Here is a 24,331-nt window from a genome sequence, read left to right as displayed (position 1 = left end):
AAGAACGAACTTTATCGTAAAAACATGCTTTAATTTGGAAAAACTGAATGATCAGTCAACATGCAACACTTAATGACTGGCCCCAAGGGAAATAGTGAATTTTGTTTGCTCGAGATCCTCAATGTTCCCCGAGGTGAGGCGAGGCCAGCCATTAAGTGTTTTGTTATGCTTCCTAACTCAAAAATAGAAGAAAACTGTGAAAATGTTATTTGCTTGACGCCGGCTGGCACACGAATTTGCCGCGGTGTGGCTCAAGCTCAAGTTGTTGTTTCCCTAGTGAGTTAGTAAGTTTTGACCCGTGACACGTCACGTTCTCCTCCAATCGGAGAACGTATTTCAGTTGGGAGGTACAGCAATCTATTTTGATGATTTACTCTTTTTGCTGTGCTGTAATTTCCTTAAAATCGTTTTGATCTTTTTCTTGCTCTTTCCTTTTCCACCTTGTTCATCGTCGTCGTGTTCATCTTCAGCGTTTTCGCTAGTGCGTCCGTTTTCATCTCGATCTTTGGCTTCCTCTGGATGGCTTGCTTCACTCGCGAACGACAGCTGACTTCCTCGTCTCGACACGGGCTCTGCTAATCTTGATCTATCGTCGCTACTGACCGAGTCCGCTGTTTTGAGAAATAAATACTTGTAATCACTTCGTTTTATATGTCGTAGGAACAAGTGCTAGTTTGAACTAATCTCGATCCGAAGATTTACCGAAGAGTGTTCGATTACCTTTCCATATAGAGCCGTCACAAACGAACTTATCAAAAGAGTCATTCGCCACAACGAGAAGTAATCTTGGACGAGTGTCATCTTTTAGGTTCTTGCGAGACCGTTATATTGTCCCCAGTAGCGGTCCCACAAGAAAGAGCGAGATGAGACTCGGCCCAGTTTTCTCTTTTCTGAAGTGGCGAATTCTAACACCTCCGAATAAAGAACTGTCTGCGCGCTGCTGGTGAAGAACAGTTTACAGTGTGGTGATGTACCAACAAGTAAAACTTTGAACATAACGATAACCATTTGCGCCATGAAACTAGTTGGTAATCATTCGGTGTGGGGACTGAACATCTCCGACTCAGTAAAAAAAGGTAACTTACCAGATCCAATCAATCTTTTGCCACATTCATCCCCATCGGCTTGTTTCTGAAGTTCTTCGGAGAGATTAAGAGGTGATAGCTCCTACAAAAATAAATTTCGAAACTTCAGAGACTCGGTAGGAAAATCAAACTTGTAAATCATGGAACTTTGTATCTTTTAGCCATACCCCAAATAATGCGTTTTTATTCCTAATTTTTATTTCTATTGCTATTTTATCAGAGTGGGATGGCTTTCACAAGCGCGAAAGGTATTTTCACTTACCGGAGTAAGGGCATCTTCAGCTGGCTTTCGACGCTGGGCGAATGAAAGATCGCTCGCTGCTCTCTGTTGTAGGTAGGCTGGCTCTGGTTTAGCAGCTCTTTCTTGTAAACTCCTACGCGACGTGCTCCTATCCCCATGGGACATTGCTCCCCATAGCGACAACTCCTCTGAGACAGATTGGTCACTGTAATGACCTTTTAGGCTGTGCGATTCTTCCCTTAACCTCTCAATTTCCAGTTGCAGTCTCCTATTCTCGCCCTGCAAGTTCACCAGTTCTTTCATTGTTCTGTAACTCTCTGCCTTGATGTTTGACAAATCAGATTTGAGTCTTTTGTTCTCTGATTTTGTCGAAGACATGTTACGTTCAAATTTGGCCTTTTCCTTCTCGACTCGTGCCATTTCGTCTTGTAAGATAACAGCCTGCTCTTGTAATCTGTTATTCTCGTCTTTAATATTGGATACTTCTTTTTCCATCCTTTTCACGGTCAATGACCTGTCGCACATTTTCGTCTTAAGGTGATTGTTTCTGCTGAGTAACTTCTGTACTTGGTTCTGAAGATCAGCATTGTGCTTCCTAATTATGGACAACTCATTTTTAACAAGGACGTTGCTGCATTTTGTCTCTGCGAGTTCCTTTTGCATTCTTTGTAGTACCCTAATTTCTGGACCCACTATGGAGCTATCCTCTGAAGAGATTTGATCGGACGAGATGCTTATGTCGAGATCTGTGACGGAAACTAGGGAGCTGCTTGTATGGACCTCCATACTGGAGTCATTGTCATCTGATTCCACTTTTCCGGTATCGTCAGGCGTGTCATATTTTTGGTGTGAACTGGGCTTTTCTTTGAACGCTTTCCTTTGTTGTTTTTTGCCCAATCCTTTAACTAAGGACGCAGTGTCCTTTGTAGAGTTTTCGGCGTCTTTTCCGTCAATGCCAGTTGGCGTCGAAAGAGTTCCAGTACTATCTTCATTTGTTGGAGTAAGAGGAAATCCTTCTTTTTTCCCTCGTCGTTGGTCTGTTTCAGATCTGCTTCCAGGCGAATCAGCAGCCGATGGTATACTATTGGCATTAACACCAAGGGTTGGAGTATCCGGAGGTTCATCTGTTGTTGCCCCTTTTTCGTCTCCTTGAACTCGGCTTGATTCTTCGTAAGTCGTAGAACTGGTCAAACATTGGTTGGTTGGACCTTCGCCAAGACGCAAAAACTGTGTGGCAGGGAACTTGGTTATTATCCCAGATTTTCTTATCTTCGCAGATTGTGGTCCTTCCCCATCACTTTCATCTTCAGTTGTTCTCGGCGAGAATTGAGTGCAATTGTCAGTTATTTCCATAATCTTGAAACTCTTCAGCATACTGTTTTCTGCTCGAAGAGCGGAAAGTTCTGCAGTCATCTTTGAATTCTCATCAAGAACGCACGACAGTACCGTTTCTAATTTGGCGTATCTCTCGCTTATGTCATGAAGCTGTTCTTCCATTCTGTGTCGTGAAACATTTCCGTTTTCAGATGTAAAGCGAAGCATTTCTCCCTCAACCGCTTCTCTTGTTTCAATTGCATCTGACAACTCGATTTCAAGTCTTGCTTTTTCGCTTTCCAGTTTTTTCTTGGCCTCCTCTATCGAATTCCTCTCTTCAAGTAAATCTTGCAAGTTTTGCTGGAGTTCCTCGTTTTCCTGGTCATAAAGAATCTGTTCCTTTAAAACGGCTTCGTTTTGAGTTTGCAGTATCGCCACCTTTGTTCTGAGTGACTCGCATTCACTTAGCAAAGAGCTGATTTCCCTTTTCATGGACAGCTGTTTTTCCACAAGCAAGCTAATTTCATGTTGGCTTTTCTCGCTTTCCTCAGCACTTTGTTGCAACTCAGACTTTAAACTGGAGATCGTCCACTCTAACTCATGTCTTGTGGTGGGAGCACCCTGTGTGCTATCGGAGAGAACCTCTCTCTGACTTCTACGTATCTCCAATTCTTCTCCAGGCTCATTATCTAATTGTTTTTCATCGAGGTTTTTAACATTTAACCGGTTGTTTGGTGCCGATTGTTGGTCAGCCATGGTTTCTGATTCCTCTTGGGATCCGCTGTGTTCTCTTTCCCTGATGTAGTTTTCTTGACCAATGGATAATACCAAAGACGTTTGGTGCTCTTGCAATGGTGGCTCGTTGGCTTCAACCCGTGTACCTCTAGTCTTTTCGTTATCCATGGGAGATCTGATTTGTTCTTTCTCCTCGTCAGGAGTGCTCTGATCGTTCGGCGAGTCTCTTTCGAAGTCTGCTATGCAGAGATTTAATGTTCCAGTTCTGTCGAGGTTACTTGTGTCAAGGTCATCAACATGACTCACTACAATTATTGGAATAGGAACTCCCCTAAAGCTGTTTCTTTCAGTTACTTCAAGCTCTTCATAGTTGATTTGGATTTGAGAGTTGTTGGAAGCTTCTATTTCCACAGGTTTTTCATTTGCAACTTCATCTGGCCTATGAGGCCCACTTCCTGCCTCGCCTGGTAGTAGAGAACATTTTTCCTCTTCGTGTTTGCTGGTTTCTTTAAACACATATGCTTCGTCTGAATCCTTTGCATCTGTTTGTGTTGTGCTGTCTTCTACACATGTGCCATCGGCATGGATAGAGGGATCAATAGCTGATTCAGTTTGGACACTTTGATCTTGGAGACTTTTCATATTCGAATTCCGAATCACGGATTGCTTCCGCTGCTTCTCCATTGATCTCAATTGGAGCTTGGCATTTTTTAGTTCATCTGTTAAATTGTTATTCTCATCTTTCCATTTCTTCATCTCGTCCTTCAGCTGGTTGTTTATAACTTGCAAGTCGTCGTTCTCCGTTCGGCAAGTGCGTAACTCTAGTTGTAGTTGCTCCATTTCCACGAGCTTGTTCTGATAGCTCTGAAGATCCCGTCTTAACTCATTTTTCATCTCTGTTTGACAAAGCAGATCTTTTTCGAGTTCAGTAATCAGCTTTTCTGCTTCTGCGCTCTTCCTTCGGATATCTTCAAATTCTGAGTCGATCTGTTGTAATTCACGAAGTCTTTCTTGCGCTTTACGGCAATCTGACTTGGTATTTTCAAGTTCTTTTAGCAAACTTTCCTTTTCTTGGCTGTACGATGAAAGTAAATGTTTCATCTCTTGTTCTTGTTTCAGGCAAGACTCCTTATTTTGCCTCAGATCACTTTCAATAACGTTTCGTTGGTTTGTTGCCGCTTCCAACTCTTCCAGCAAACTCTTTCTTTCCTGTTTCAGGAGTGCATTTTCTTGTTCTTGTCTGTTGACATTTTCCTCAATATCAGTATTGGCTTCAAAATCGTCTTTTTTCTGCTTCAAATCACTCTCGATGGCTTCCTTTTGGCATTTCAGACCTTCCAATTCTTTTGTTAGTCGCTCCACTTCGTTTCGCAAGTGATCGACATCAGATTGGGCTGGGTTCAACGAACAGCTCTCACTTTCCTGCACATCCTTTGCATCTGGTTGATAACCTGTACTCTGATTCGTGCTATCTTCACTTTGGCTTTCTTTCCTGTGATCTTTGCTCGTTAGTTCCCTTTCATCAGAATCGCTCTCGCTGTCACTTGATATCATGACACTTTTCTTCAAGTCTACGACCTGAAAAGAAGTTGACGTCTTGTTTTCCAGTTCATGCACCCTCTCGCGAAGAATTCCAAGGGCGTTTTCTGCTTCGCTTACTTTAGTCTTTAAAGTCGAATTTTCTCCCAGTGCTTTGGAAAGAGACTGCTCCAGCTGCATTTGTGCTCTGGCGAAGTATGACGCCTTCTTCTCCAGTAATAGGTTCTCTTTTGCCATAACGGAAAAACCTGTTTTAACGTCCTCTGTCAAGGGAGCGCTTTCTTTTCCACTTTCGGACTCAGTGTTTGTTCCTTGGTCGCGGCTGGTAGTCAGTCTAGTGCCACTTATCTCGCTGATTTCTTTGTTTTCTTGTGGAGGGTCGTCGAGCGTTTGTGTTGCAATCGACACGCCCTGGGAAGTAGCAACGCTATCATTATTGACGTCTTTCCTTAGATTATTAAGTTCATTTTCCAGTTGAACCTTTTCGTCTTCAAGCTGTTCAACTTTCTGTCGCAAGTCTGTCTCAGCCCCTTCACCCTCTGCTGAAGAAACGTCTTTACTTTCCTTTGGCACACTTTGCTCGTGTTTTGTCTTCAACTTCAATTTGTTTTCTACACTGGCTGTCTTTCCAGGGCCATCTTTCCTCCGAAGCGTTTCATTTGCTCTCCCCTTAAAAGCTTTGTTTTCTTTCTTTAAAGACTCATTTGCAATCTCCAGTTCCTTAACCTTTCCTTGTGTAGTTGCCAGTTCACTTTCAAGGTGTTGGTGCATGGTTCGGAAATTCTCAACCTCATTTTGTAAGGAGGCGGCGTTTCTTTTTTCTGTGGAACTGATTCTCTCCTTTTGTTCGTTGACTATCACGAGTTCCTTACTCATGTCAGCTATCTGCTCTTGCAGTTTTCTGTTGTGGTTTTGAACAGTTTCAAGTTCTTGCTTCAGTAGAGATTTCTCTGTCTCAAACGATTCCTTGTTAAACTGGTGATCTGTCATGGCTTTACTTGTGTGTTGAATTATGTCAACCTCTTGTGTAAGGCGGTCGTTCTCTTCGTGGAAACAGTGAAGCTCCTTCTGCAAACTCTCCAATGCCTTCGTCTTTATTTCCAACTCCTTTATTAGTTTATTAGAACCTTCGCATTCGTGTTCAAGCTTTTGGTTTAATTCTCGAAGTCGTGTTAGTTCCGTCTCTAACTGTACTTGTTTTTCCTCCAGCTCTTTTCTTTGCTGCTCTTGCGTTTGTGCTTTCTCTGTTGCATTTTTGATAACCTCGAGTTTTTCCTTGAGCTTGTTGCATTCGTCTTGAACCCGGGTTAGCTCTTTCTCCAAAAGTCCTTTCTCTTTTTCAAGTAATTTCGTCTGTTTTTCGATTTCCATTGTATCGAATGTGACCCTTTCGTTCGTTTCTTCCTCATTTTCAGATCGTTGTTCAAGATCCAAAGCTAATCGGTCTCCATTTACCAGTGTCGTGTTTTTCAAATTTTCTATCTGTTTTTCGAGATCTTCCTTTATATTTTTTATCTCTTCTAATTCCGTTTTAATCTGCTTATGATCTTCGGTAATTGTTGCTAATTCATCTCGAACGATCTTAAGTTTCTCTTGGTCTTCTCTGTGTAGGTTTTTGTATTTTTCCAGTTCTTCGAGGCTCTCCAGTTTCATCGTGGTCCCTTCATCCTTTTCAGTTTCTTCTCTCATTCCAGCAGGTCTTGTTTTTGCTTCCTCGACATGCTGTTGTTGCATCTGTTTCCTTATTCCAACTATCTCTTGTGTGAGCTGTTCTTTTTCTTTTTCTAACTTAGCGATCGCCTGCAGCGTTTCTCTTCTTTCTTCACGTGTGGTCTCCAGGTCGTGTTGTAAAACGTTATTTTCTCTGAGTGCATCTTCTAGTCGTTTTTCTAAAATCTCTTTACAAACACTTGCCTCGTGAAGATGGAAACTTTCTTGTCGCTTCTGGTTTTTGAGCGTGTTAATCTCATCTTTGATAGTCTCACATGAACACCTCATCTCCATCAGTCGTATTTCCAAGTTTGCAGCTCGCTCGATGTTGTCATTAAGCTGAGTATTTAACAAGTTCCTCTCGGACTCGCTCTGATGGAGATCGCTTTTGAGTCTCTCGCAGTCGTTGTTGGCACTTCTTAATTCAAATTCAAGCTTGAGTTTTTCGCTTGTAACTTTCAGTAGATCCTCTTCAAGTTTTCGCATCTTGATTTCATTGTCAGCAGTCGTTTTACCGAGTTCTGGATCTTTCGCAGCTTGCTGCAGTTTTGCTGCATGTCGATGACCACCTCTCGTCATCTCAAGTACTTCAATTCTTAACTTTTCGTTCTCGGCCTTGAAGCGAGTTACTTGGTCTTCGAAAGACCTTTCTGCCAATTTGGAGTTTTCTTTCTCGCTTTCTAAATCGCTAATCCTTTCTTCCAGCGTTGTTTGTATTCGTTTGGCATCTTCCAGTGAACCCAGTAATTGGTTCTTTGTCTTCACGTTTTGAGACAACTCTAGTTTCAGTTTTGAATTGCCAGCTTCCAATTCCTTTATTCGCTCTTCTAAAGTCCACTGTAGGTGTTCTAAGTCTTGCTGTGTTTCCTTGTTAGATTTGTCATCAATAAACACGTCTTTCTTCAAAGCTTTATTCTCAGATGTCGGTATATCTATTTCTTTTTCCTTCTGAGTAACTGCTTCTTGGTATTGTTGACGAAGGATTTCGTATTCTCTGGTCAATTCAGCATGCTTCTCTTCCAGTAACTTGTAATCGTCATTTGCGTTTTCAGCGCAATCTCCTATTTCTTGAACGGTGTCATCTTTGTCTGAAGGCGTTTTACAGTCCTCCTCGGTCGCCACATTCTTCGTATTGTCAGCAAATACGTTGGCTTCAGCTTGTAGTTTGTCTAAGAGATCATGCGCACTCTCTAAGTCTTGTCTGTACATGGCAAGGACGTTTTCGCTTTCTGCTAACTGCTGTTGCAGATAACCATTCTCAAGTTTCAGAAGCTGATTTTCGTGTTCCGTCTGTTTGCTTTCATCTGCGGGAGATTCTGCTATGGAAGAAGACGTGTCAGCAATCTCGTCTTCACTTGTGTGGGTAATGGTGTAAAACTTTTTACTAGGTGTTCCAGAGAATGATTTCCCTCTCTGGTTCATCTGGTGCTTGCGGGAATATCCAGCGATTGTCGTCTCGTCATGGGCATTCTGTGCAGCTAAGGCAAGTTCTGTTTCAACTTCCATTACCCGGATACTAACTCTACCTAGTTCTTGCTTAAGTTTGTCTTCTTCGTTCTTTACTTTGGAGTATTCGTTTTCCAGCGCTTCTTGATATTCTGCCATACCTGCTAGCTCTTTCTGCAAATTTGAGTTGAGGCGTTTCTGCTCGGACATTTCGGATTCCAACTCAAAGAGCCGCTCCTCGTTGTCCTTTAGCTCTTTCTCTTTTCTAAGCTTTTCCTCGTCGATTGAAAACCTCTGCTCTAGTAGCTGACTCTTTTCTTTTTTGATGGCTCCTAATTCAAGAAGTGCTATTTCTCGCTCCTTCCTTACCAGCTGATTCTCTTGGTCAAGTCGTTGGCATTCCTGACTCATCGATTCGTACTTGCCTTTTAAAGCGCCCAACTCGGATTCCATTTTCGATATCTCCATTTCCAACATTTTGTTGTTCTTTTCGAGTCTCGTGCTCATATAGGCGATTGCTTCTATATCTTTCTCGAGTCGTGTTGCTTTTTCTCGATACTTTTGAAGCTCCTCTGCCATGTTCGAGTTGTTGTTTCGTAAATCAGTAACTTCGCCGGTCAGCCTGACCTTTTCTTTCGTGAGTTCTGCCATTTCTTGTTTGAATCGACTGCACGCATCCTCGCTTGTTTGAAGAGCAGCCTTCATCTTAGAAGATTTTTCTTCAACAAATTTCTGCGACTTTTCCAGACGAGCTTTCTCTTGAGTGGCTTTACCCAGTTTTACTTTTATCTCTGCGTTCTCTTCAATAAGAGCAATAAACTCCATCTCATTTGAGGTAAGCTGTTTTTGAGGCGGAGTTCGGAGGTCAATTTTGGGAACCTTTGCCTTTGTCGGTTGCCTTACTGGTGATTTTACTGATGTCTTTGTTGGAGATGTCGGTGGGTTATCTCTTCGCGAATTTTCTATAGTTTTGCTAGCAACGTTTGCACCATTACTATCTCTTAAAACCCTTTCCATTTCCAATCTTAAAGCCGTTATCTTTCCATCGAGTATCTCGTTTTGAGTTTTAACGCTAAAATACTGTTGCCGCACTTGCTCGCAGGTTTCTTTCTCCTCAACAATCTGGTTTTCGAGGTTTGTTATAGTTTCCTGTGCCTCTGCTAACTGTCCCTTCTTGTGGTCAAGCTCTTCTTCCAAATCCTCGTTGGTTTCTCGAGCTTCAACTAACTCTTGTTCAGCTTTGTGCAACTTCCTCTTAAGTTCTTGTATTTGCTTGACTAGTGCTTCTTTCGACTTGCTTCCAAGGTCTTCAGTGACATCGTTCCCTGTGCTGGCTTTGCTTCGTTGACCGTTGCTAGCAGCTGTTTGTTTTTTTCCTCCCTTGCTTGGCGATGATGCTATAGATGCCTTCTCTTTCGCTGGACTTGTGCAAGGTGAACGAAGACTTCGAGCAAGTTTTGTGATAACGATCTCTTCATCACTGTCGTCAATGTTCGCGTCGGAAAGTGTCGGTTCTTGATCATCAGACAGTTCATCTTCACTCGCGATTTCTACGTCGTGGTTTGGCATAAGCGTGTAAATTTTCGAGATGTTTTCCATACACGTTTTCAAGAACGCCTCTCTGGTCTCATTGCCATCAGACATCTGCGAACTGTTTTCGCTGTCGTTACTTTCGTGTGACGCTTCCATAACGTCGGAGAGCTCAGGATATCCTCTTTGTGGTTCCTTGGGTGACTCAAAAGCGGGTTTTAACCCGGCATCCGCATCGGTAATTTGCAGTAAATTTTCTTGGCTTTTAGACTTTTTGACATCACTTTCCAAGTTGGATTTTTCAAGTTTAAGATGGAACAGTTCAGATCTGAGTTTGGTTACGTGGTGTTTCATTCCGAACAGTTCTTCTTCAACCTTCGTTTTCTCCTCCATGGTTGAGAAAAGCTCTGTTTCAAGAATGGTTGTGTCTTCATGGATATCAGATATTTCCTTTTCCAGTTCTGTTTTGGTGTGTTTGAGATTCTTTAGTTTCTCTCGTCTTGGGGACATGGAACCCTGTGGCGAGCCCAACCCATTATCCTGACTTTTAAAGACAATTTTCTTACTTTCGTTGGAAGCGGATGATTTGCCATTTCCTTTTAAGTGTAACTTCTCGTCCTGTGGTGTATTTGGCGACAAACTGCCCTGAGACAGGTTTTCCTGGGTACTGCTTTTTTCCTGGACATCCTTGCTCGGAAACTTTCTTCGGTCCTCAAGAGTCCCACACACTTGTCTCAAATCCAAAAGCTCTATCACTAACAGACAAGCTAGCAGAGCCTTATCAATGATCACAAACCGAAGACAGTTTTCCAGGATTGTGTTCAAGTCTTCAGAGTTGGCCCACATGTCTGCTTCACTCAAACCTAAACATTAATTTTTGACACCCGTGTAAGATTAAGATGCAAAGTTTGTTGTTCGTTGATCAAGACAAGAATACATGTTTTTGTGCCTTTCAAGTAGATACCGGAAACCGCTGAGAGGTAACAACCAAAATGACAGTCTCAAGGGAGAGTTAAGCAATTGTAAATTTATTTACTCACCAGGCATATTATTGCGTCGAAACATGATCAGCTTGGTCAGCTTCCTTCCCAACTCATTCCATTGTGGGCATTGTTCTGATGATGTAAAATGAATCAAAATTCCGTCAGAAAAGAGCATGCGATGTACCAATTGAATGGAAGTCACGACCTGTTGCTGCGACCTTGCTTATTGAAAACTCGGTTCGTAGCGTCCTATTTATTTTCTACACATCACATAAGTTCGTGCTGTAATAGTTTGTTTTTACCAACCTTCCGTCTTAGTGATTTGTTCTTCAAATAGTGTGGACAGCAGACTAAGGACTTGTTGCTCCACTTTCTCCTTGGAACTTGTCAGTTTTGTTAACAGCGCCTTGGTTTTCATCATGGCCTCGTCCTGGTCACGTGTACTTGGCTTTACGTCACTGGTAGGAACTGAGCATGAGCGACTGGTGGGCTGGGTACCAGGCGATATTGCCGTTCTGTCCTTACTCTCTCTACCCATGAGTTTCCCCAGCATTCTGCGCACGCCACCCGCTAGTCCAGAGGCATTATCATCAGTACCGGTGTTGTACATGGGAAGGCTGACACACGGTTCTTGGGGGACACCCCTGGGGGAAATTTTTATGGAGCAGTCTTTGGAAAACAACTCCACTGAGCCTGCCCTAGAAAAATTAAACTGTAGGTATTCTTTAGCTTCGGACGCGGCAAGCTTTCTCTCGTTCGCATCCAGTTCAGAGTCGAGATGCAAGTCCAAAAGCTGTAAGAAACACCCAGCATTGTTCAGGAGCGTTTCCTGAGTGTCTGCTAATGCTAGGTGACTTTTAACCTTGGCCGGTAATGTGCTATCTGAAAGAATGCTTTTTGCTACATCTGGGTTTTGTAAATTTGCCAGCAGTTCCATGGACATGAGCTCAGCCAGCAGAACAGCCTCGACATCAGGAGCAGTTCCCATTGGCTGAGAGACCTGTTTTTTGAGGCAAACCAGCTCTGTTTGTAGATTGTTCTTCTCCTCCTTCTCTCGCTGAACGCTTTTGGAGAGATTAGCAATCACTGACACTAACTTCTCGTGCTGTGGAAAGAAAAAAAATTATAAAAGTGAAACACAATTATGTTGTGGCCAGAAAAGCGTGCGAGTGTGGAAGATTTTACAATAACTGCACAAATTCTCGCGCGCTCATTGGCTAAGTTTCGTTGTCAACAAGCGGAGAGACACATGAATTTATAATTTATGCGATAATTTATCGTAAAAAACAATTTAACGTCAGTTTCTCATGCGTCTGTCCTGTTATTGACAATGAATTTCGTCATAACATTGCCAAAGTAGTCTGCGGATTCACAGCTACTTCGACAATAGAATGACGAAATTCATGATCAGTGACAGGACAGACGCGTGAAAAACTAACGTCTATTTGTTAAGTTGACATCATGTGTTTGTCAATAACCGATATGAGACCGCATAACAGATGGCGGTCAAGCAAGACCTCCTTGTCTCATTTAATCCCGTTTTTAGTCGCTGTTGTTTTTGTAAGTTGGTAAACTGAACAAATTGATATCAACACTTACATCTTTCCCAGCAAAGTTCTCACTCTCTTGATAACAGCTTATCGCGGACTTCAGGCGTTGTATCTCTCTGAGGTATTCAAGCTTCTCGAACTTGTATTTAATTTCTGCGAACACATTTTACATTCCACTTAATGGCAGTTAAAAGTGTATGATTCTATAATAGGCAGATTGGAGTGCTCTCTTTTGTAGTGTATCTTTATTTTTATTTAATTTTTTGTCCTTGTTCTGCCTTGTGGGCTACGAAATTTATCAAATGGCAATTAGTCATATATTGCTAGCATTTTTCCACCTTTAATACATAACTGTTGTTGAGGCATAACTGTTGCAAAATGATGTGTAGGTTAGTTTTGTCTTACCTTGATCCTCCAGTTTTTTCGCCAGTCTTTCAGCCAATACTTTATAGTCCACCTGCAAACATGAGTAAAATCCTTGTATTTTAATTCCTTAATTTCTATTCGCGTATTGATCCGTGCTCTCTTGTCCAACTACTATGAATGCATCCGTACTCCAGTTCTCTTCTCACTAGTCCATATATGAAAATGTGCTTTATGCCGCGATTTGGACTTTTCAAAGGCGTGCTCTTTAAGATCACAAACGATAATTATTCGCTGACCTGAGAGACTTTACAAAGTTGGATTTAAAATAACTTAACGCGGCGAAACCCTCATTGCTTACCGTAAATTTTCTTATTAACGTCTGAAATAGAGGAATTCCCCCAGGAAACTCATTTGCGGTGTACTGTTCTTCTTCATGGGCCGGCGCTTTCCATTCGACCAAAAATTACGAAACCTTCGCTAAGGGGCAAATGGTACTGAAATGTCTTGGGAAAATTTGCAGAAAATGCGAAAATTGTTACATTTTCACAGCGGGAACCATTCTACCGAACATTCCGGTCAAAAAATCAAACGGAATGGAAATTTTCGATAAGAAACTTTGGGTTTACATCACGACGTTGTCTTCTTTTCCGGTAATGACCGAAATGCTGCTTCATTCGACATAGGAAATGTCCAGGAATTCAAAGCGGAATTTTTACTCGAATGACTAGCGCCCCACATGTTTGTATTTACCTCAACATTAAGGCGGGCAACGTTAGTTATTCTCATGGCTCGAAGACCAAAGTTCAAGCTGCATTTTGTTTCATTCACCTCGCCAAAAGAAGGCGCTATGCAAATCTGTAAAACAAAATTTCAAATTATATTTTTGAAATTATATTTCTGTACTACAAGTTTTCGTGTGCAGGATGTAATGCCTGTTACATCGGCGAGACTAGCCGTCATCTCTCGACGCGCGTTGGTGAGCATCTGAGCAGGGACAGGAACTCACACGTATATCAGCATTTGCAGCAATCCCAGGCATGTCGGTGTTTAGCTAATAAGAACTGCTTTTCCATCGTAGATTTTGCACCCAACAAACTACAACTTATGTTGAAGGAAGAAATGCACATCATGGGAGAATCCCACTTTAAATAAGCAGCTGAAACATGGTGACTTAACTCTCTCGTTCTGATATTATTCTTTATGTATATACATTTATTTAGTACCGGTTTATTTTATATTTTTTGTTCATAACATTTTATGTTATAATTATTGTAATTATTTCTATTTTCTACAATTATCTTCCTTGTATTAAGTGTTGTGCTCGCGCAAGTGTTATTCCATGTCTCGCGCTTCTTAAAATTGTACGTTAATTTTTTCGAAATTTTGAATTGTATCACGTTTTACTTATACGCCATTGCTTGTATTAATTCAACCGAACTTGTTAACGAATTCACAACTGAAGATTATTACGTTATATTTTATTTTATACCCTTTTCAGTAATACCGACATCTAAGTATTATTCAGTCTTCGGAAAGTTGCATTTCCTCGATACAAAAACTGAAGGCGATAGAAGTAAACAAAGAAGAGGAAGGAATGGAATAAGAAAGAAAACAAAAACGGCTTACGATGAAGTTAGTTTTCCCATTGTCGCCGAGGCAGTCTTGTAGGAGTCTGGTGAGAGTAGAGTTCCTGTATGGCACGTGCCGCTTTTGTCCACGTGCAAGGGCGTGGATCACATTTCTAAAGGGTAAAGGTGTAAAAATGTTAGCAGCACATTTTCTCTATTTGTAGTGTGCATATTTTTCTTTACCTACCCTAGCTCAAGTAATGAGGTGTTTAAATATTTCGCCTCTGTTAGACGCACTCCTTCTGCCTTGGTTTTTGTTAATCGCTCACTTCCGGCTAAATCACATCTACAAACAAATCAACAAAATGGAGTTAAATTTATATACTTACGCGACTGGAGCTAACACTGAGTTAATAAGGCCTCGACCACACTGAAGGCTGGTTTTCACTAGAGCATAAACACAAGCACAAGCATTTCTTGTGCTTATGCTTATGCTTATGTCGAGCGCGTTGCTAGTGAAAACTGCACTAGACAAATAAGTGGGTTCGTTCTTCTTATGTTTCTGCTTATGTTTACTTGATGTCGCAGCTGTTTTCACTTGTGTTTATGCCTATGCTTGTGCTTGTGCATATGCTCTAGTGAAAACCAGCCTTAATAGGTTTTCGTATTAAAACGCATATGTTTTGGTGCATTTTCGCGTATCGTTCACACTAAAACGACCGAAAACGCTGATGAAAACGGAGGCTTTCGCCGGAAAACGGGTTCAAAAGTGGAGCGCATGGACGCCGCATCGTTTTGAAAACGTTCCGTTTCTAGTGTGGACAGGTGAAAAGGAGGCTTTTGAAAACGGTGACAAAAAATGCGTCATATACTGTCGTTGTGATCAGCGTTTACGGACGTTAACAGTGTGGACGATAGGCGAAAAGTATCAAAAAGTATGCGTTTTCGTATTAAAACGAATTAGTATGGACAGGTGAAAGCAAAACGAAAGCGCTAGCGTGGTAAAATATGTTTTGCTTGTTTTTCGTTGAGACGAAAACAGTTACCTTTAAAAACGCGTTAGTGTGGTCGGGGCCTAAGCCTGATAGTAAACAAGCCTTAAACTAAAGGAGAGCGAGATAATGACAGAAAACTCTGGCGTTCTTTTTAGGCAATCTTGAGTCGGATTTTTTGCTCGAAAATTCGATTTTCTGTTCTACTTTTAGATTCTTTGCAATCTAGTGTCGTTCGGATTGCTTCGTGACTTTATTTTGTGTTGTAAACAACAAGTAGACTACGAATCCGTTACTTACAGGTTGATTTTCCCTTTCACAATGAGATCACCCTCAAAGGTGTTTCCGTTGTTTAGCTGTGGAAGAAATAAAAACAACAGATAATGTGCAGGTAATGCTTTGTACTCGTCAGTCAAAAGCTCGACAAAATTTCCCTGGCGTAAGAACTCTATTTTGTCCTCCCTTTGTTTTTTAGACTCCACCTCACCCCTTCTCAATCTCATCACTGACCAACAAGTCTCCTCTCTAGAAAGAACTTCACGTATTCAATAAGCTTCGCCTCCGCTATTTCCAAATTTGTAAGCTAAACCTTTCTATGGACAGGGAGGCGATATAATGACTTTGAGGTAAATGTCTGTTTTCAGAGATGTCTGTCAAATATCATTATTGCCGCTGTTTTCCGGGCACGCCTTACTAAATAATGAAGAAAAACAAATTCATTGCTTGCTTTCATCTACTTTATAAGCGAGAGCTGATGACAAATGATATATCATTTAAATAATCCCCTTCTTGTATTTTTTTCTGCGAAAAATACTGGGTCAAGCTGTTTATCTCATCTGACATACTTCTCCTGTGTAATAGGCGAGAAACGGTGAGCAGTCAACTGGTGTTAATTCTTGACTGATATTTTTCACTAAGGCGAATTAACAGACTCTTTCCTGCAAGTGAGTTTTCTACTACTATTCCAGAATTAAGCAAGCTACATCGCAATTAAACTGTAGACCGTTACCGTTTACCACAAACTTACCTCCTTCTCCATTAACTCTTTCAAACATTCCCGTTCACGCTGATATCGTAAAAGAAGATAAAAGAGACCATTAACAACTGTCAAACGAGGGCCATTTCACACTGTTACTGCCATTATTATCTCGTACCCAGATTCCACTCTGCGCGGGTATCCCGCAGGAGATGTGAAGAAGAGATAACTTGAATGATTCAACGGCAAAACAAAGTCCAAAATGTATTTTGATTAAAGTTTTAAGTCTGTTGCCAATCTATGCCGGCGCTAGGATAAAAAATAAATGAATAGATAGATAGATAGACAGACAGACAGACAGACAGATAGACAGACAGACAGACAGACAGACAGATAGATAGATAGATAGATAGATAGATAGATAGATAAATAAATAGGCAAAATTTTATTTATCCTCGGCAGTGTTTATAGCACCAAGGCTAGTGGGGCCGAGCAAACAACTGAAACAAATAATTCAAACTGAACATAACACTGTTAAGAATCCCAACTAGTCGTCGGCAAACCAGTTGGCTATTCGCAAGCGTGGCCGAGAGTTTGAATTCGGGGCTACCGTGAAACAAATCCAGGTAGTGGTCAGAGGGAACTCGAACTCGGGACCGCTGGATTGCGAGTCCGACGCGCTGACCACTAGGCCACGCTGCCTCTAGTTTCTCTAGGCAGGACATAACTGGAAGAATTTCTATTCTAATTGGAATGCTAATACGTGGCAGGTCACCTTAGAAGTTTCCCAGTCTCCATTTATACTCCTGGTTGGGAAGAGGCGCTGTGATAGAGAAGTGTCTTTGAAGAACAAAGCCAAAACAACCACGGCCCCACCCTGGCCAGACCTGGACCCCGCGCCGTTCAATCTGGCGCACTCACCGTTTGGCTACCGCGCCTCATTCTAACACCATCAATAATTTTGCGTTTAATATTGGCATACCTTATGATGGCTTTTCCTTTCTTGTTTCAGTTCTTTTATGAGATTATTTATCGTCTCGTCCACCGCCATGATTGATTCTTGAACAGCCTCGTGAGATACAGTCGTCTCACTTGGGGCTGGAGGTTTCTCTGAAATTGATATGAAGTGGTTTAATACTCGTTCTATTTCCGTGACTGGGTTCGATAAATAGATGCAGTTTGTTCTCTTACCATTGGCAATATGCGCTTTCAGCCTTCTTTCTATAATCAGCTGCATAATCGAATGTGATCTGTTAAACAAATCAAAGGGTTAATTAAATACGCTTTTGTTTGTGAACGTCTGAAGCTCCGACTCTGATTAATTCCTCAAAATATCCGTTCTAGGCGTGCATTTTGTCCGGTGTAGCGCGACGAATTACTCGCTAAACCCCCGGGTTTTTTTCATTTGCGGTTCTTCGGGCTACTTCTAAACTAACCAACGACATAGAATGGGCTACATTTCTTTAACATTACTCGGAACATTTCAGAACTAATCACAGAAACGTGGCAAGAGTTAACGAGAGATAATGCAGCAACAGCCTGATTCTGGAGTCTTCCGTCGCGCCAGTCTCTCTCCAGCCTCGGAAGACGATTAAGATTCCATACTGATGACGTAGGCCTACAGAGATCCGAGTAGCCTCTGATTGGTTGTTTTTTACGCGCAAAAATTTAAAACCGAGCAATAACCAATGAGAAGCACTGCACGGATGTCTGTAGACCTACATCATCAGTATGGAATTCTTGGGACCCAGTCCCAAACGTGTCCCAAGCAAGAGGGAAGAGAAACGCTTGTATTGTATAAATCTGCAAAATTTTATACCTGCTAGAATGTCGGACCATTTTAGTTTCCGCGATAACGAGATGTTGCTTTCCAATTTCCAAGAGCGCGAACACATCTCCAGCGCTTCTCACCTCGTGTTGGGTTAAGTTTGCAACGTACACCCCTGCAACATAATAAACAGAGTAGCAACTTCATTAACATTAAAATGTTTTGTTGAACGTTTGTTAGTCTTCGGTATCTGCAAATCGCTGTTAGGAATTTGTTTAATTCTGCTTGCTAGCGTTAAGGAGCGCAAAGGCTTTCTTTTTTATGTGACGCCGTCGTACATACCTTTCTTTGGATGTTCTCTGACCGGTAAGTCCACAATGAACCGCGGATTCAGAAGATCGTAGACCTTCTCTTGATAGACTTGCAAAAACGAGCACATGACCTGGAAAATGAAGTAAAAAATAACTTTTCAGGTTTTTGGTGAATTCTTTCAGTCTTCAGATGACCAGATTTCTGCCGCACTGATTCGTATATAATGTAATCCTACTCAATGACCGGAAATATCAAAACTTGGCAATCTCCGAAAATTGAAAAGCTGCATTGACGACTTACAAGAATTGGAGACATTTAATTTTCGAAGGAAAAAAACGAGGGGATGGTAAGAAGGGATAGAGGGGGTGACGTCATACCGATCTGGGGTGTGTGTTATATACAGTGGAACCCTATTAAGTAAAAGGTAAAGTCTGCTGCATGCGAGCAAAGTGGTCCATCAGGCCAGGGCTTATCCCGGTTACTGTAGCATTAAGCGACTAGGGGTATTTCTACTCCCCCCTGGATTGAATGCTAGTCCATAGCAGGGTTACCCACTGCATTAAGTTCGCCGGTAACCATTTATACACCTGGGTGGAGAGAGGCACTGTGAGAGTAAGGTGTTTTGCCCAAGAACACAACGCAATGTCCCTGGCCAGGGCTCAAACCTGGACCGCTCGATCCGGATACGAGCGCCTCCCCTATTAAGTGGGCCCCTATCAAACGGTCACCCCTATTGGGCGGCCAGTAATCAAAGTCCCAATGAGGGTTTTTCTGTTGTTTTTACCTGTATTAAGCGGCCAGCCCCCTAAAGCGGCCACTATCCATTCCCCCGAGGGTGGCTTTTTAATAGGGATTGAACGGTAGAACCAAAGTACCCCACATCGCTGAAAGTTACCCCCGTTTCCATTGTAGGATGGGATGTCTCTCTATCACACTCACATTTCAGATTTACCCTAACAATTCCACATTAGGAGCCCTCCATGTGTATTCCTGATTAGATGGTGGCAGTGAACTGAACAGAGTACAAAGATCATGGTCAACAACAGTAGACAGATCTTTCGATTCGGAGTCCAACGCCCTATCTAACGTATACATAGGGAAAACAATATGTCATACCGACCTTGTATGTGTGAATCTCATCGTTGTCAATTTTCTCAAAGCAGTGCTGGACAACTCGCGTAGTAACACCATCGTCTGACAGCAATGTGAAAGTCTTGCCTAAAAATTTAAAGATATATGGTGTGGTTAAGGAAAGGGTTGCGCGAATAACATTGTTACGCGTGACTGGTAAACGTGACGTCTGCACAGGAGGCTAGATCTTAAGGGTGCACACTGAGCTGTAACAAAGTAGATTCCAGAAATTTCAATTTTTAAAGTATCTTGACAATCACATCAAGAGGTCTTTTTCGACGAATTTCGTTGGTTTGGTATTTCTCAAGCATTTATTGAAACCGTTAACTAACACTGCGTCATTCGAAGCGACTTTCAAGCCCATTTTCGACCCAACAGCTGTTCTTTTTTGCTCACTGAGCAGCAAAGAAGCCAGAAGCTTTGAGGTCGAGAATGCGGTCAAGGGTAGTTAAATTCTCCTTTTCAAAGCTCTCGTTTCATTTAGTTACGTGGTTGGCGAAAGGAGTACATTTTATAACTAGTAGATCTGGGAACATTCTCGTCCCCAGTGCTACTCGTCTTAAGATGTCGTTGACGAGTAGATGTCGTTTCTCCGACCACGTGACCAAAAGAAACGGAGGCTCTGGGGACTAGAATGATCTGGGAACGAGAGTAGTAACGTATAGCCAGCTAACACATGCGCAGAATTGCATCTAACCGATAACCACTTCATGTTACACTCATTACCTGTCCCAGTTTGCCCATACGTCAACAGTGTCCCTTTGTAGCCATTGAGAGCGGCATAGACGAGAGGTTTTCCAACTTTGAGGTACACCTGAGCAAAGCAAAAGAGCTTAGCGTAACTCGTTAGTTTGTTTTGCGGGAAATTGTGAAATTCATAAGATTAACTTAACGTGTGGTTTGCTTTAGAGCGGTTTTCAATTGAGAGTCGTAAAACCAAAACCAAACCAATTACTTACCAATTAGACTACTCAGCCAATCTCAAACCGTAGTAAAACCAAAACCAAAACTAAAGTAATTGTCTGATTACTTTCGACACTCAATTGAAAACCACTCTAGCGATAAAACCAAAAATACGAGAGCTGATAAAAAGCCAGGGCCCAGTTGTTCGAAGGCTGGATAACGTTATCCACCGGATAAATCACTATCCGGTGGATAAGTGTTAACAAAACAAACCACGCTATCTACTGGATAGCGATTTGTCTCTTGGATTGTGTTATTTACCTTTCGAACAACCCGGGCCAGAACGTCGAGCTGTATTGAACTTCTAGGACCAAAAGTGTCATGCAATCTCATGAGGAGAGAATTGGTAAAATCCTCGTTGTTGACCCAGTTCAATCACTTATCACGCTTGTCTTGTCAGGATAAAAACTAACACTTGTTTGATTATGATTGACGCGAGCTTTAATGCGACTGCTCTTTAATAACAGAATATTTTCAGGACCATTTTACGGCTGAGGTAACGGTCTTTACATTCTTTTGCGGCCGTCCTCACCTCTTGATTGCTTGCTTCTGGGCTGAACACACCATCAAAAAAATAGTTTGTCCGACTTCTTGGATCCAACACTCGTATCTGATTATGTAAATAACCAAACAACAATGCACTGACTGAGTTCAAATACAAGACTATGTTGAGCATTTGTTCAAAAAAAAGTCCACAGAAATGACATGTACATACATATTGCGGACCTGTTTGTCATGTTTCTTACCAGTGAGTGTTCTTGATGAATCTCAATCGCATTAGTTTCTCGCTTCTCTTTCTCTCTGTCCGTGAATGGACGCACCCGAACGTAAACTTGAATTTTTCCTGCTTCTAATTGTCAAAATAAAGCAATCGTAAGTTCAAAGGTAAGGTGTATTTTTCAGACTTGGTATATCGACAATTTCGCGCGGGATTGCAGTATGTTCATGATACAAACCTTTTCCTTTGCTCATATCCGCTATTTATCCTTTGTTTCTTCAACTTCAAATCACGTATCATCGCTCAAGTCCAGGGGCCTGGTGGTCGTATCTGGTGGAGATTGCTGTCAAGCGGTTTGGCCATGTTGCTAAGCTCACATCATGAGATCGATTGTCCTTCCCTGCTGTCATGTGATTAAAGTTTGTAAACAGAACTGCTAAATGGAGTGTTCTTCATTAACAGCATAGAATTTTTCAAGGGAAATAATAAACTATGCAAATCGAGACCGAATAATCTAATTGTCCTAGTATAAATCTACTGGTCGTTCAAAACTTTATCTAAATCCTCTTCACAGACACTTCGTAAAATGAAGAAGCGAAGAAGCGGCCGTCATTTTGTTAACAAGGGCACACTGCTACGCTACTCATAATCTATCACAAAATAGATAGTGAGGGGCGTAAAATTCAACAGTAACATTTCGCAATTTTCGGCGTTATTCCTCTCCCCGTACAAACCCTTGTAAATAGGCAAATCACGCAAATTACGTGACAGTACAGAGGTCAACAAAAAATGGAGCTTCTCATATATCGAGCTTGGGCTACCTATGCGTTTTGCCCGAAAAATTTCTGTAATTGGGGGGACTGCAGCCCTCCCCGGCCCTAACGCCTATGAAAGCAAATATTCACTTCAGTGTCGGCGAAAGTAGTGGATATTTACCCCCACTTACATGTAGGTAAATAATTGTTAATTATCACAATTAATTGTAAGGAATTTACCGGTGTGTCAATATCTTTTCCACTTAAATCTGATAAAAAAGAAAGCCGGGAAATATATATCCTTGCATTTCAGACGTTGGCAGTGAACCTCTAAATAACAGGACATTATCTCTAGTAATTCTCGCCCCCGATGAAGTGCCCAGCCTTGATTGAATACTCTTCTTCGGTCAGGCTCAAACAATAATCAAATACTTTACCTTACGATGGTCACGTGCGTAAAAATACGTATTAAGCTTCTTGCTCGTCTAACTAAATGTATTTTGTAAATTTTTGAGAGACGTATTGAATAGGAATGACAAGAATAATAGAGAAAATAAGGAAGGTTTTTGGATGAAAGCGATACAATAATAAGAGGTTTCCAAGGAATAAAATATTCGAAGAATTGGTAAGTCTAGAATAACTTCTGATTTTATCGAAAAAAAACCAGCACAATTTATGGCAAATGATATGGTTTTGATGTACTATTAAAATCCCATCACTATAGTTAAGATAAACATACTAGCAACAGAAAAGAGAATTAATATTTTGACGTTACAGGACGCTGCATGAACAATCCTCCATTTGTCAAAGCTTATTATGCTCGCCCCAATGATCTTAAAAACTCAAAAAAACGTGCGAGGAGTTAATCACTTCATATGTCGTGTGATTTTGAAAATCAAAAGGATTCATTTGTGATTTTATTTTTCACAGCAAGTCCTGACTGTACCCGTTTTTACCACCATACATTTCTCTTGTCTTGATCAGTTGTTTAGTTTACATTTTGAAAGGTGCTATACTTGTTGATGGGATCCTTTTAATGGGTGGAATATATAGATTGTTTCTTGTTCTGGAAAAATGACAAACTTTTAGTTTCCCATCACGTGGAAAACCACAGAGATCGAGAGAGTATTGGCTCAATAAAAATGCCGTCAAGGCTATTGTTTGATGAGGAGCATTAATGTTTAAATAGCAGATACTTGGGACCGAGCCTTTGTGACTGGGAACGTCAAAAACATGTCTTCTCTTGATTTGATCAATCCAGTAAGCTTTCTTCTCTTTCGCAATTTTAAGCCCAATCTTCATAGTAAACATTTTTGCCCATGCTTCAAGCGTTGGACTTTTTATATTTTGACTTGCACTGGGGCATTGCGAAGCGGCTTTAAGAGCGAAACTTTGTTCGAAGCAATTCAAGTTAAAGGTTTCTTTGGCTCAATGAACCACAGACACCATTAAATTTATAGCTCAACTTACCAGTATCTTTAGAGAATCCAACCTAACTTTTCCTCAAGTATGTCTATTAATTCAGTGAATTAAAAGATTGCACCTTTCTGGCCGTCAAATGATCAAAACATTGCCTCCTCGCAAGGAGCCACACTCTGCTACAAATGAGACCAGCAAAACGCGCAGGGAAACAAATTATAAATAATTTAATGAAGCTAAATTTGACCTCTGTAAATATCCAGCTTGTGGCAAATGTGTGGTACGGCTTTACTTCTTTTGAAGTATTGTTTTGATTTTATTCCAAATACTAAGTCAGCCACGGACTAGCGAACGATCGATAACGCCAGTAACTGGCAAGTCCACTGAAACTCTGAACTATTGATTAATGTTTTAAGATGGGTTTGACGCTCTTTTTGAATTGCTTGAATGACCAGCTTTCTGGTGATCGTATTTAGAAGCCCCTTGTGATTATGCGATCTCTCTAGGCCTTCTATTGCTGCGCCGGAAAGTCGGTAATGGCCGTCATGTTGCTTCCTATAAAAAACAAACAAGTATTTGAACTGTCGTTAACTGCTACGGGCAAACACGAGTGAATCAGTTGATATTCGGTGCTTGTTTTGAAGCTTTTGAACAATAGAGTTTACGACTGATTATAAGGTGTTTCGCAGGTTTACCTGCAAAACAGGTAACAACAAAAATAAAGGGGCGATACGAGCTATTTCCGGCACCCCGCCTATAATCATGTGCAGGATTGCATACTTTAGCCTCGCCGTACATATAATTAGTGGGGCCTTTACTGACATGAAACAGAAAAGGCCCTTCTGGAAGGTACCTCGGTTTTCCTTTTGTTGTTGTTTCTGGGTTAAATTTATATTTTACGTCATTATCACTAAATTTTTTAGGTTACAAGCATCACGGTAAATTTGTCTGCACTCGATGACTTGGTTAGGACGCTTAGAAAATGGCCGCTTGCCTAACTTGTCCGTCTCTTCAAGAGGTTAACAAGTGCACAGTAACAAAGTTAACATTATTCTCTACGGTCATTAAGTATGTCATCATATTAATATTCTGTCCAGCAGCTAAAAATATTGATATCTGATGCGCGCGTTTTCGGAAAAGATTCCGCTTTCTTGAAGTGCCTTGCTAAACATTCTAATCTTGATAGTTCTCGGTCCTTCGGACTTCGCACTAAAACTCAGCCAGGAACAC

At 41.4% G+C, this 24,331-nt stretch overlaps 1 protein-coding gene across 5 annotated transcripts; it reads right to left on the bottom strand.

Annotated features, from left to right (window-relative positions):
- Positions 1-39: 39 nt before the first annotated feature.
- Positions 40-24,331, bottom strand: LOC145485789 (uncharacterized). 5 transcript variants are annotated; one of them, XM_081464417.1, is made up of 21 exons: positions 23,153-24,331; positions 21,166-21,330; positions 20,956-21,059; positions 20,742-20,819; positions 19,973-20,060; positions 19,236-19,333; positions 18,146-18,245; positions 17,855-17,978; positions 17,018-17,285; positions 16,087-16,125; positions 15,360-15,415; positions 14,315-14,413; positions 14,126-14,240; positions 13,250-13,354; positions 12,539-12,590; positions 12,183-12,286; positions 10,890-11,688; positions 10,641-10,715; positions 1,348-10,463; positions 1,086-1,167; positions 40-611 (listed from the first exon to the last, which is right to left on the bottom strand). In XM_081464417.1, the coding sequence occupies exons 2-21, from the start codon at positions 21,179-21,181 to the stop codon at positions 358-360; spliced, it is 11,772 nt and encodes a 3,923-aa protein (XP_081320543.1). In that variant the 5' UTR covers positions 21,182-21,330; positions 23,153-24,331; the 3' UTR covers positions 40-357. The 5 variants fall into 5 exon arrangements, with proteins under 5 accessions (XP_081320543.1, XP_081320542.1, XP_081320545.1 ...); XM_081464416.1 differs by having other exon boundaries at positions 21,166-21,327; XM_081464419.1 differs by lacking the exon at positions 23,153-24,331 and having other exon boundaries at positions 17,018-17,145; positions 17,227-17,285; positions 21,166-21,613.

This window comes from Orbicella franksi, chromosome 4 (assembly GCF_964199315.1).
Source record: "Orbicella franksi chromosome 4, jaOrbFran1.1, whole genome shotgun sequence".
Classification (NCBI taxonomy): domain Eukaryota; kingdom Metazoa; phylum Cnidaria; class Anthozoa; order Scleractinia; family Merulinidae; genus Orbicella; species Orbicella franksi.
Note: the sequence above shows the minus strand (reverse complement) of the source record. Positions and strands in the feature narration are given on the sequence as shown.